This window comes from Zea mays, chromosome 4 (assembly GCF_902167145.1).
Source record: "Zea mays cultivar B73 chromosome 4, Zm-B73-REFERENCE-NAM-5.0, whole genome shotgun sequence".
Lineage (NCBI taxonomy): Eukaryota > Viridiplantae > Streptophyta > Magnoliopsida > Poales > Poaceae > Zea > Zea mays.
In genome coordinates this window covers 208032174-208045111 of record NC_050099.1, presented here as the reverse complement: position 1 = coordinate 208045111, position 12938 = coordinate 208032174, and the positions used below count along the sequence as shown (strand labels likewise).

At 46.8% G+C, this 12938-nt stretch overlaps 2 protein-coding genes across 2 annotated transcripts; both read right to left on the bottom strand.

The window, feature by feature from the left end:
• Positions 1-3936: 3936 nt before the first annotated feature.
• On the bottom strand, positions 3937-6656 carry LOC100274885 (uncharacterized). The gene is given in 3 exon segments (NM_001149144.1): positions 3937-4596; positions 4747-6166; positions 6545-6656. Coding segments are annotated over 2 exon segments (1914 nt in total). The 5' UTR covers positions 6139-6166; positions 6545-6656; the 3' UTR covers positions 3937-4074.
• A 4211-nt stretch (positions 6657-10867) lies between these two features.
• On the bottom strand, positions 10868-12556 carry LOC103654526 (uncharacterized). The gene is made up of 2 exons (XM_008681361.3): positions 12238-12556; positions 10868-12160 (listed from the first exon to the last, which is right to left on the bottom strand). The coding sequence occupies exons 1-2, from the start codon at positions 12477-12479 to the stop codon at positions 11095-11097; spliced, it is 1308 nt and encodes a 435-aa protein (XP_008679583.1). The 5' UTR covers positions 12480-12556; the 3' UTR covers positions 10868-11094.
• Positions 12557-12938: the final 382 nt, after the last annotated feature.

Sequence of the window (12938 nt, the reverse complement as noted above, 5' to 3'; positions counted from 1 at the left end):
CTAACGGTTAGGTGACGTGGCTGGCGCACCGGACAGTGCGGTGCGCCCATCGACAGCAGCCATCCCCAACGGCTATGTGGTGATTGAGGGCTATAAATACCCCCCAACCACCACCACTCCAAGCATCCAAGTTTCCAGCACTTCACATTCAATACAAGAGCTAGTGCATTCATTCCTAGACACAATTCAAAAGAATCAAAGCCTCTACAAGTCCCAAATACATTCCACTCACCTCGTGACTTGAGAGAAAGGTTGTTCGTGTTCTTTGCGCTCTTGTTTCTTGGATCGCTTTCTTCCTTCCTCATTCTTGTTCTCAAGTGACTTGGAATCAAGTCAAGAGACACCAAGTGTGTGGTGGTCCTTGCGGGGTCTAAGTGACCTGTTTGATTAAGGAGAAAGCTCACTCGGTCTAGGTGACCGTATGAGAGAGGGAAAGGGTTGAAAGAGACCCGGTCTTTGTGACCACCTCAATGGGGACTAGGTTCTTTAGAACCAAACCATGGTAAAACAAATCATTGTGTTCATCCGCTTTATTTCTTGGTTGATTTGTTTTCCCCTCTCTCTCGGACTCGAATTCATTTCCAACGCTAACCCTGGCTTGTAGTGTGTGCTTAAGTTTATAATTTTCAGATTCCGCCTATTCACCCCCCTCTAGGAGACTTTCACAATGTATTATCAAACTATAAATATATGGACACACATCATCTTTCAGGTGTGCAAAACTCGGCTAATTCAGTATACATTGGGATCTCAATGTGAGATAATACCCTATGTTCTGTGTGTGGTAGATTTGTTCTATCTTCTGATCCTTTGGGTGTTCCCTAGCCCTCCCTCTATATCCTAAGGAGGGATGATTATGTGTATAGGGAGGGATGAGAGCCAGGTGGGGAAGGATAGGGAGGTTAGGGTTTAGAGCATGTGATCCTGCCCACGTGTGCCCTCATCGGCGCTACATCTCTCCTGGTCCCTAGACCCCTAAAGAGAAAGCCAAATCTTCCCTTCTTTGGTGGCTCCGCTTCCTTAGGCTCAATGCCATAGGCCATTGTAACACCACCTCCACTTCCAAACCAGCGTTACTTACTCCTGGTAGCCCTCTAGGACTATAGATCGTCCTCACAGAACAACACGTGTCTTTTGTGCGCACTTTGTCCTCACTCGTGGACACCCAGGAAGACTTACCGGTCGGTCACTCATCCAAGATTTATCTAGGCCAAGCACTCTTAACCTAGAGGTTGTTTCGAGGTAGGCTTCTGAAAAATAAGATGCACCTTGTTGGTATAAGACCTATACTAATTCTATTAAGACTTGGGCTATAATATCACAATCCACCCTCTTAGAAGACCGACATCATTGTCGGTCAACCCCAAGCCAGGAACTTTCCTTCTTGGCCATGTTTGTGTGTCTAGTGTCATCATATGCCATGCCATGTGACCACTCTAGGCCCACATATGCCATGTGCCTTATACCCGAACCCCTATCCCACACACGCCCATGAAACCGTGAGGGTCGGCTCTGATACTATTTGTAACACCTCGTCCACTTTTGGACTAGCGGAATTTACTCCTGGCAGCCCTCTAGGATCATAGATCGTCCCCACAGACCAACACAAGTCTTTCGTGTGCATTATGTCTTCATACGTACGCACCTAGGAAGACTTCCCGGTCGATCACCCATCCAAGATTTCTCTAGGCCAAGCACGCTTAACCTAGAGGTTCTTTCGAGGTAAGCTTCTGAAAAAGAAGATGCATCTTGTTGGTATGAGAACTCTATTAATTCTATTAAACCTTGGGCCAAGATATCATATTCATGATAGCGGTTGTGGTGGCTACGATGCGACTAGTTGCGGGTCTCTAGGCAACTTACAAGGGAGGCGAGACTATGGGGTGGGGCTAGTCTGGATGCCGGAGGAGGAGGGAGCCTGAGAGGCAGATAGAGTGAGGAACGGCGGGCAGGAAAGCACGTTGAATTAGCTTGTATAGAATTTTCGTTTTCAGGGTAGCCACGCATCGAAACATAGGTAGAACTCCACCTCCGTGGAATGCACGCGTGCAAGTAAAACCAAATTTTAAGGAACCTGATTGTAGCTTCATTTGTACATAGCCTCCTTAGGGCCTGTTCGGTTACGCCGACATGATGACCGAAAATATTCCAAGTGAAATAGTTCCTAGGGAATAATTCCTGGATAACCGAACAAGCCTTTCGAGGACCGCACCAGCAAGTGGCAAATTGACCAGATCCATAGCCTCCTCCTCACCTCTTCCTCCCTTCGTTGTCACCTCTCTGGCCTCCGGTGTTGCTCATTTGCTGCGCAACCAAGCTTGGCGACATGGCCCACACAAATCTGTTCTTCGATCTATTCACTGAGAAATGTTGTGTCGTGGTAGGGAGGGCCTCATCTTCACCTCGACAGCTTCACCTACCCATACGTCACGGATGCATGCGTGGGGCTACAGATGTAGTGGGTGTAGCATTGACATGGCTGATTAGGTGAGGGTAATTAGTTATTTATAAAATTAATCGCAACACTTCAAACAATTTAAATGCAGAAGTGAATGGTCTAGCCACGACAATAGTACAACACCCTTCTATCTAAATTTGCTAGCACCCTTAAAAGGATTGAACTAGAACAACTAAGGGCATCGAGCCAATGGAAACTTACCTAAATAATTCGAATTTGCAAGATCAAACAATCTAGGCAACTAGAGCACATGTAAGAAAACTAGAGCTCCTACATATAGTAGTGAGAAAGTGGCCAACACTAAGCACAAGCTAAACAACACAATACATGATATTATGATGAAGTAAACTTGTGTTCACATATACAAACCATAATGTAGAGGATGACATGCAATGTTTTACTCGTGGTTTGGTGACTTGCTGGTCACTTAGTCCATGTTGAGGCTAGTTCTAGGCTACCACTCCTCTTGTTATCTCCAAGCCCACAAGCTTAAGATTACCTCTTAAGATGGCTCCAACTTGAGTACTAAACCTTGAGCCAGAAGAATCAACTAGATACCCACATAAGACTCGATTATACTAGAGATGCAATTTGACTTCCTCCAGTGAGGATGAGCTCAAGAGCCCCTCACAAAGCTTGTACTGTCGCAAAAAACATAAAACAATGTAACATGGTCTCTAAGACAAGTAACCCATCCTAATAAGATAAAAGGACCATCTTTATATTATAATATGATTATAATTCTTCTCTATTAGTCGACTAGGACTAAAATCATGCACCTATCCTCTCGACTATATAAAGAGAGGCAACGGTACTCCCCTTGCAATAACTTATATTCAACAGTACAATAGACAATCCAATGTATAGGACACATGGTATAGCGCTATATAGGCCATTTTGGATCGACTTCTCTCCAATTTTGGTCATCAAAATCGGCTTCTAGCCGCCACAAACGCTTCGATTTTCAGTCTGCTTCTATGAAATCTCTTAAATCAACATGAGTGCAGAATCCACCAAGTGGTCGCGACATGAGGATTTCGCCGCTTCCTAAACCCTAAACCCTACGGACTCCATCTCCTTCACATGCAAACCCTTGTGACAGCTAAATTATCCACGAATCCATATTTCCAGAGAAGCTCTTCAGTTGTACCAAACAAGCCCATGGTGTTGAAACCTATCTAAATCGTTCTCTCATCCGCAATCGAGTTTGGTTTCTCGTCAGGGCTAACCCCATAGTAAACTTGTCAACATTAGACACCAATAGAAGACGCATCAAGTAGGTGCTCTCAATAAACTGTCTCAATAGCAACTCTTGAAATGAAAATATGATATCATTATAAAATAAGTTACTCTAAATTCATTCAAAAATATCCACAATAAGACAAGCTCAGTAAGTATAGCAAACTGAATCTGGCTAAACCGTGTTCACTATGTATTTCACCAAACGAATGAAACTGTAGAACACTATAAACACATTGTGAGCATGAAAATTCTAATTTAATTATTTGCTGTCATTCATGGATAGATGACTGCAAAATTGTTCAAAACACAAACCACTCTATAGTGATAAAATAAAAATAGGAATTTAAACAGACAGCAATGAAGCATACAAAATATTAAGTGGGGACAAGGTACGCTGAATCATCATCATTCTCTATCCTGATGAGCATGGTGATGATTGCTAAAAAGATCACGATCACGCTCAGAAACAAAGTGAATTTTGCTCTATACTTCCTGGTCTTCCCTATGCTGCTTGTAATACAGACATCATCCCCATTGAGCTCAATTTCAGGGGAAGTCTTGATGGATGTGTTCTCAGCCTCGGTAGTGGAAAGTACTGATGCATCAGCATTGGATAGAGTCTGAGTCCGACCTTTGCTGTTCTGCATATAAATGGTTTCGTTCTCATCTTTCATCTCATCACCCTTGTTGTCTGAATGCAGAGATTGCATCTGTTCAGATGAGATCACTAGTCCCTTGTGTTCCTGATCTGGTGACGACAAGCCTCTGAGCTTTGCAGTGGACTGTCCGATGTTGCTAGCAGAGTCAGAGTCGTATGAGCTTTGAAGCAATCGGAGAAGCTTCCTTGGTGTTGAGTATATCTTCACGTCATCAATATTTATCGGCCTGTCTGAAGCCTAGGGGAAATAACAAAACAATAAAGTTAATTACAGGCTCAACTGAGGTACTGTACAATGCAACTCATGAAGAACTAATTGTACAAAAAGAAAAAAAAAAGCAATCTTGCAAGATTTATTAAAACAGTCGAGATATGTAAACATATTTACCCTGGGACTGGGAGTCTTGTCCCTTGATATGGAACCATTGTGGCTTGGTGACACAAACCCTGCAAATGTGTTGGTACACTCAAAGTTAGCATCAGTCACTTCACTGTCACAGACCTCGCCCAAGTCATCTTCATAGGAATTGCTGTTTGAGCAAAGCTGAATGAACAAGCCATCCTTCAGAGAAACATCAACGGCATCATTGCTCCACAACCTCCGGTTCGTGCGCCGACTCTGATCAAAGTTGCAAGAGGACTGCCCGACTGAGACCGGTGAGTCGTGGAGCGTGCTGCCGTTCATGATGGATGAATCCACAACCTGCGATTCCGGGGATCTGAACTGGACTGGAGAAGCAGCAGCCATGGTGGAGGCTGCAGGGCTGCGCTTGGCACCCCAGAGGCTCCGGCATGGGCTCTTCTCCCTTCTCTTGTGGAAATTGGAGCCAACCATCGGGCTCGTGCCAACCTCATGTCTTGATCCCTTCTGCGCGGCGATGTTCCTCGCACTCTGTGATGCCTCAAACGCAGCACCTCGGACGAAAGGCATGCGGTCATTCTGGCACCGCTCCATCACATCAATCACCCTGCCAAGCTCTGAAGACAGGCACCTGGGGTCAACGAACTTCATGAAGAAATTGATCATCTGGATCGCCGAGAGGCGCTTCTGGGAGCTGCTATCCGCCGTGTCCCCATCAAGGATCTGCAGCCCGGAGCGCACGATGGACCTCGCGTACGCCTCCGCGATCAGGCCGTTGTGCTTCACCAGGGCCATGGCGAGGCCCATGTGCGCGTTCGACCGCGTCGCGCTGTCGTGCATCGCCCCGGCCACCTTGAGGCAGACCTCGTTCACCAGCTCCCCGGACGCGAACCTCCAGTTGCTGGACTCGACGAGCGCCTTCAGGCACAGCGCCGCGCCGGAGGCGGCGCCGCCGTCCTGGCTCCCCCCCATGAGCGCGCTGCAGAGCGGCCTGCAGAGGGAGGCGATGATGCCGGCCTTCTCCCCGTCGGGCGCGGAGGGGTCGATGCCGTGCCGCGCGATGGCGGGCACCACCTTGGAGCAGGCCTGGTGGAGCGGGAAGGAGCCCCCGCTGGAGGAGAGCGTGCACATGATGGTGGCCATGATGTTGCCGATCTGCGGCACGATGTTGCGGCCGTGCACCCGCGCCAGCACCTCGTAGAGCGAGATGGTGAACTCGCCGCCGGTGGGCATGCCGCTGCCGGCGCCGGCGCCGGCCGCGGTGGTGTCGGAGACCTCGGCGAGGAAGTGCGGGATGGACTTGGAGTCCAGGTGTCTGGCGTACGACTTGAGCGCCTTCATGGCGGCGCGGCGGCTGTCAGCGTCCTTGTCCAGGTTGTCCAGCTCCTGCCGTAGCAGCGGGCTCAGGCTCCGGCCCATCGGCGTCAGGCGAGCACGAATCGCAGCTCTGTGTGTAGAACAAACGAAACAAATAGTTTAGACACGGGAAAGGGCGCGTTTTTCAGGCGTCTCGGGACAGAGTCAAGCGCAAGAACCACAGGGAATCGGTGGTCGCGCCCATCGAATCAGCCTATCTTCCGCGAAAATACTGATTCTCACATCGCAGGGCGGAGTCAGTTAAAAGAGCAAATGGGCCAACATTTACCAAATAAAAAATGGCATGTTCGTTTTGGATTAAAGTCGATTGTTTGAAATCCACAGAGACAAGTACAAACCGATACGGATTAAAACCAAACGAAAGATGCTGAAAACGCTCAATCTTTCAAGAACTTGAGAGACACTCAACAAGACTGGCAAAGAAGTTTGGGCGTTGCATTGAACTCACCTGGATTCAAGAACTGGACTGCAGAGCGCAAGAGCCACTCTCTTTTCTCTCTCTCACGCTCTATACACGCACCACTCGAATTCAAATCGCCAGGCCCCGTAGAAGCACCAGCAGCTCAGATCCGCCGTCCGCGTGGGGTTAAAAAGGGCAGGGGCTCTTGCGTCCCTTCTCTCGGCGTTTTCGAACCGAAGCGAGCAACCCAGACTACTTTTCTCACTCACGTTGGGCGAGCCACGCGGAGGAGATGGGTCCAAGAGGCCCACCTGCAGCCAGAGTCGCGGGCGCGGGTGCGTGTGCGTGAGAGCGGGGGGTGTTTTCAGTTCCAGGTGAAGCGGACAGCGGAAGGGGGCGGAGCGGCCGCGCAATTTGAATTTGGGGTTGCCGGAATGACCGTTCCACCCTCGGTCCCTTTGACCGTGTGTGTTTGTGCCACGGAGCCACCCACACGGTGTTCGCGGCTCAGTTGCGGCGTATTTGAATTCGTGTATCGATGGGCCAAACTCCAAACTGGTAGCAGAGGGCAGTGGCTGGGCTTTTCACCTTTGGGCCTTCGCCTGAGACTATGTTCAACGGTGCGCCCTTGGCTCCCCCTCCGCTACCACTGTAGCCGTTTTAGGGGCTACAGTGCGCCCCTCTTCTCTTCACCGGCTTCCTCCTCCTCCTCCTCTCCCCTCCCGATTTCTTCTCTCTCCCGCTAAATGGATGGGCACGCTACGGCGCTCGCGTCCCCTCCGGTTGCTAGCTTCGCAGACAAGCCCGCGCGCTCGGAAAACTCCGAGGAGCGAGCTCCAGGCGAGTCCACGGAGACCGCACCACCGCCGGAGAACTTTGTCGTGGATCCGCCCTCCGCCGCGATTCATTTGCCTTGCTCCGGGCGGCGAGCAGCAGACGCCGTCCTCCACGCGGATCCACTGGGCAGCTTCGCGGAGCGGCGACCCGGTCGATCCGTGCGAAGACGCCGCCGTCGGTCGTCTTCGCACGCCAGTTCGTCGTCTGCGGGACTGACGTCAACGCGAAATATTCGAATCGGCGACAGATCGACGCTCACCAGATCTGCTTCGTTCGAGCTACGACGTCGAAGGTACGCCCCTTTCTCTCCTCCCAGTTTTTCATGTCGGATTCAATCCGTGACCAACAAAAAAACTCCGTTGGTTTAACCGTAGTGTTTACATGTCCATGTACTTGATTTAGTAGATGGATTCATTTGTTCATGGCGATTTGCCCAGTTAGGGTTTACGGGTTCTCCCCATCGCCTATTGTTAGGCTTTTACGCTTAACTGATCCGTCGTTATCTTGTAGACCATGTCCAAGGCTAATAGTTTTTGGAGCATACGATAGAACACGAAGAGTCGGGTGTGATTTTGATAGTCGTCATCGTGGCGTGCTTATTCTTTGTTTATCCACCTAAGTCGAACAGCTCAAATAATATGTGCTCATGTCACTTGTATGTTCATTGGTCAGTCATGTTGGTACACAATTCATTGTTCATATTGGAATGCCAACAACTAAGCACGAATTACCGTTCAATTCCTCATGACAACCCCTTTGTTTGATGCATATCCCTTTTTTTGCATTGTAATAAGTTACTCTGTTTATGAACTCCACTTAGTTAACATACAACCCCTTTGTTTGATACATCACTAAGCATTGCATGCAACTAACGAAACCTTCACTTATTATGCAACTTGAAATATTTATTTCATTATTTGACGTCCACTTCAACTAACTGAGGTTGTAAATCCTTTTTCGCTTTAGTTATTTGTTTATAATCAACTTCTTAAGTGTACTGTCCATGTCTGATGTCTGTGCTCCCATGTTTGTTGTGCAAGTTCATTTTATTAGAAGCCACGAACAAATTCACCCAGGCATGGATACTGTGATCAATTAATTTACAGGGCATAGACATTGCAACCAACATTTGTTGGTAAATTGCAACAACATTTTAGTTTATAACTTTGCCACATTTGTTTATTGCATTGGTACCAACTTTTGTTTCGTAACTGACATTAACACTTCAATTTACCCAAATAGTAACCGAAGTGCCCCTAATTTTTTCATCTATGCACCTTGTCTAGCCAAGGAGGAATCGCTTGACGATTGAAATCAAGATGAGCAGCCATGATGCCAAACTGGTGCAAAACTTGGTCCTCAATCTTGCTTCCTCAATGGAAAGTCGTGCAGTCAATATTAGGACCTTTTTAGAAGAGGCTTTCCGTCATTTGGGTGACGAGCATTACCTTCTGAATGCTCTACTTGCTATTCGAAAAGAGGTAGACCTGATGGAGCAAGATGCAATTGAGAGCAAAGCAAGGTCTGACCCAGAGAAGGATAGGATGGAGGAACAAATTAACCTTGCTCAGGATGCCAAGCCCGTGCCTAGACAAATAACTTTCACCCCCCCATCCTCACCAGAATTGTATGACGCCAGTGACAATGACTCCTACGACTCCGACAGGTCCACTAGGTATAGCATTTGGAACCTGTAATAATGGTACGTAGAACCTGGTCGTAGTAGTACTAATGCATCCAAATAAAGTAGGAACTTGTGTGGTATGTGTTTGATGCTTGCGTAACCGATGTACGAATGGTTGTAGCTTATGTTACTTATGTACGAACCTGTTGTGGGATGCTTTATCCTTTTGTAGTCAACTTATTTCCAGTGCTTCATCCTGTTGTTCGTATTGTCTGAAGCTGATTTGCAATGCTTTCAAGTGTGACGTTTACAGTTCAAGTTTGTTATGTGTTGTCCAACTTAATGTATTTATGTATTTCATTCCAGAATGGCTGACAACAACTCAAACAATCCTTATCGACCACCTGCTGCCAGCCCCAATACAGGTAACCAAATTTTCCCCCCACCCTTGTGGGATCCTCAGATGTGGCAGCCCCAAGGGTTCGACCCAACACAGGCTTCAACATTTACTAATCCTTCAAATTCCCATATGACAAATCATACCTGGTCCCAGGGACCTAATGACCCATCTGGATATACCTTTCGTACACCATGGAACCCATATTTTGGCATGACAACTCCTGGGGGTCCTCCTACACAAACTTGTTTCGGTCAACCACAATTGGTACCACCCCTTCCATGTCCACCGGTGCCCACCCATGTTCCCAACCAGCCTGACCCTATACCATTTGAATCCGAAGCAGAACACAGCGTCCAGGAAGTTAACAGCCCTAGCAAGCCGTCAGATACACCAGGGACATTTAGGAGGACGAAGGAACAGAACTTCAAACCTGATGAAGACATGTTGCTTTGCAAAACATGGTTAGAGATTAGTAGTGACCCAGTGATTAGCACAGGGCAGAGGAAGGAGGGTTTGTGGGCTAGAATAGAGAAAAGGTACAATGAACTTAGAGGTGAGTTTCCATTGAGACTTAATAGGGCTCTCAGCAGCAGGTGGGACAAAATAAGAGCTGAAACAGGGAAATTTGCCGGATTCTACACAAGAGTCCTCAGGGAAAACCAAAGTGGCCTTACAGATAACGACAAGGTACAGTTATATTCAGTTGTAAAACTAAATGTATGGTCATGGTAGATGTGAACGTAATGTTATTTGTGCACTGACAAGTGGTAATACATCTTGTGTAGACTTCGAAAGCTGCAACTTTGTATGCAACATCACAGAAAAAGCCATTCAATTTCATGCACTGCTGGACTCGCCTGAAAAACGAACCCAAATGGGATGCCATGGTTCATGGCAGCCCCTGGAGAGGCAATGCGGGGACCGAGCCAGTACGTAGTCTTACACCTACAGGTTCTGTTAATGAAGTACACACTGATGAAGGTGGTTCAAAAGGCAAGAGACCATTAGGACGTGACTCAACGAAAGCATCAAGGAAGAAGTCAATGTCCAGTGCATCCCAATCTACTGACTACCTGTCAAGAATCCATGACATTCAGATAGCAAGATTGAAGCAAAGTGAAGAAAAATCAGAGCTGAAACAACAGAACATTGAGTTCATGAAGGAAGTTGAACTGAAGAAGTTGGAGGTTCAGTCCAAGGAAATAGAAGTGCAGGAAAAAAAATTGATGATGGAAGATAGGAAGCAAAAGGTTGAAGAGCTCAACAAACTTTTTGCCATGGATATGGATGCTTTACCAGAAGAGATGAGAGCTGTATACATGGCGATGAGAAAAGGTTTAATGGAATATTTCATCAACAATCCTGTGTGACGAGTACTACTGTATTTGATAAGGTGTTTGTCACCTTTGTATCGGCGAACCGTGCTCCTCTGTGTTTGGACATGTCTATTTTAGAGTGGTTGAACAATTCCTTAGTTGTTTGAGTTCATCAGCTTGGTTTTTGAACATTGTTTATTTTCACATTATTGATATTGATAATAAGGATTATGATACATTACTTGAAGTTAGGAAACATATGCAAACTTATTTGTACCAGAGGCATTACACTTACAAGGAACCATGACTTCTGAACTACGGACATACAAACCACATACGACTACTAATCCTGGTACACATCATTTAGTTCATAATTCAAAGTAAACAACATTGGTGTAGCACATCATTTGGATAAAATGCATCAACCCATGGAGCCTCGACGAGCCCAGAGGTGTTCTATGAGGTTGTGCTGTAAAGACAAGTATGTTGCCTCACAGGTGATGTCCTGGTCCGGATCGTTGGGTAACTCGGAGCGGATATGATTGTTCAGCCACTCGTTGCGGTCCTCAGCAGTATTGTTGCACGGTTCAGGCGGCCCAGAGGGGCCAATGAAGTCGACATTAGCTGCACCATCTCCTTCGTCCTCGACAATCATGTTGTGCATAATAATGCAAGCAGTCATCATCTCTGCGAGGTGATTACGATCCCAACCATAAGCAGGTCCACGTAGAACAGCCCACCTAGCCTGCAAAACTCCAAATGCTCGCTCAATGTCTTTTCGACAACTCTCTTGCTTGGTTGTAAAGTGAACCTTTTTCTCCTCAAATGTGTGGCGAATAGCTTTTACAAAGGTAGGCCAATTTGGATATATGCCATCTGCTAAGTAGTATCCGAAATTGTAAGTAGTCCCATTAATAGTGAAGTGCACTGGTGGCATCGTCCCATTACGTAACGGATCAAACACAGGTGAGCGATGAAGCACGTTGAGATCATTGTTGGTACCAGGCATTCCAAAGAAGGCATGCCAAATCCACAAATCGTACCCAGCGACTGCCTCTAGTATCATTGTTGGCCTCGAATTTCGCCCACAAAACTGTCCGCGCCATGCAGTAGGACAGTTGCGCCATTCCCAATGCATACAATCGATAGAGCCTAGCATACCAGGAAACCCCCTGTCGGCGTTTACACGTAGTATGCGAGCAATGTCGTCGTGGTTAGGGATACAAAGGTATCGTTCGCTAAAGGAAGATATGATTGCGCGACAAAAACGGATAAGGCAGTCCCTAGCGGTAGTCTGTCCAATCTGTATGTACTCATCTACCGCATCGGTTGGTAACCCGTACGCAAGGATACGCAATGCAGCACATACTTTTTGCAATGGACCAAGCCCTGCTAAACCTGTTGCATCACAACGAATAGTGAAGTATTCGTCTTCTCGCTGAACGGCACGAAGGATACGTAGGAACAAAGGACGATGCATCCGAAACCTATAAACAAAAATAAAGCATAAAATTAACAAAACAAACCTACAAATGAAAGTAAAATCATAACTTAGGAAATGTACCTTCGACGAAAAACATGTGATGGATACACAGGATTAGGTCCGAAGTAGTGATGTTTGATGAGATTTTCTCCAGCAGCGTGGTCCCTATGGATAACTCGGCGAGGCAATGAGGAGCGCCTACGGCGCGTGCTCGTGTCTCCTTGTACAAGGTGGTCAACATGTTGGGCAAGCAACAAGGTATCAATCTCATCGTCGGAATCGTCGGATGACGAGGACAACACAAGGCTTTTCAATGACTCCATGACGACCTAAACTACGAGTACGTACTACGGTCTTCTTATGGTATGGCGGATGATATAGAAGAGGTGAGTGTGTAGATGAGTGGAGCATTTCCTCAGGGTACCATATTTATAGGTGCCTTAGGTGTGTGAAGGAAGCCAGGCGATCGTGGCTTCCGGTACAAGCCAGTCGTGTCGTGCAAGCCACTCGTGTCGTGTACTAGAAGAATGAGAATTTGTATTTATAAAAATACATCAAATTGTACAGGATTATGTACTAATGTAGTAATAGTAATTATGAAGTTTGCTAATTACATGTGGACCAAAATTCGCCCGTGTACTATACAAAGAATAAATAAAAATAAATTTAATATTTCATGGTAGTTGAGTTAGTTGATGAGGAAAGTATATAATATTGGTGTGGTGGGGTATAGAGGATTGTTATAGGGGGAACCGCTGTAGACCGTGGAGATATAGGGGGAG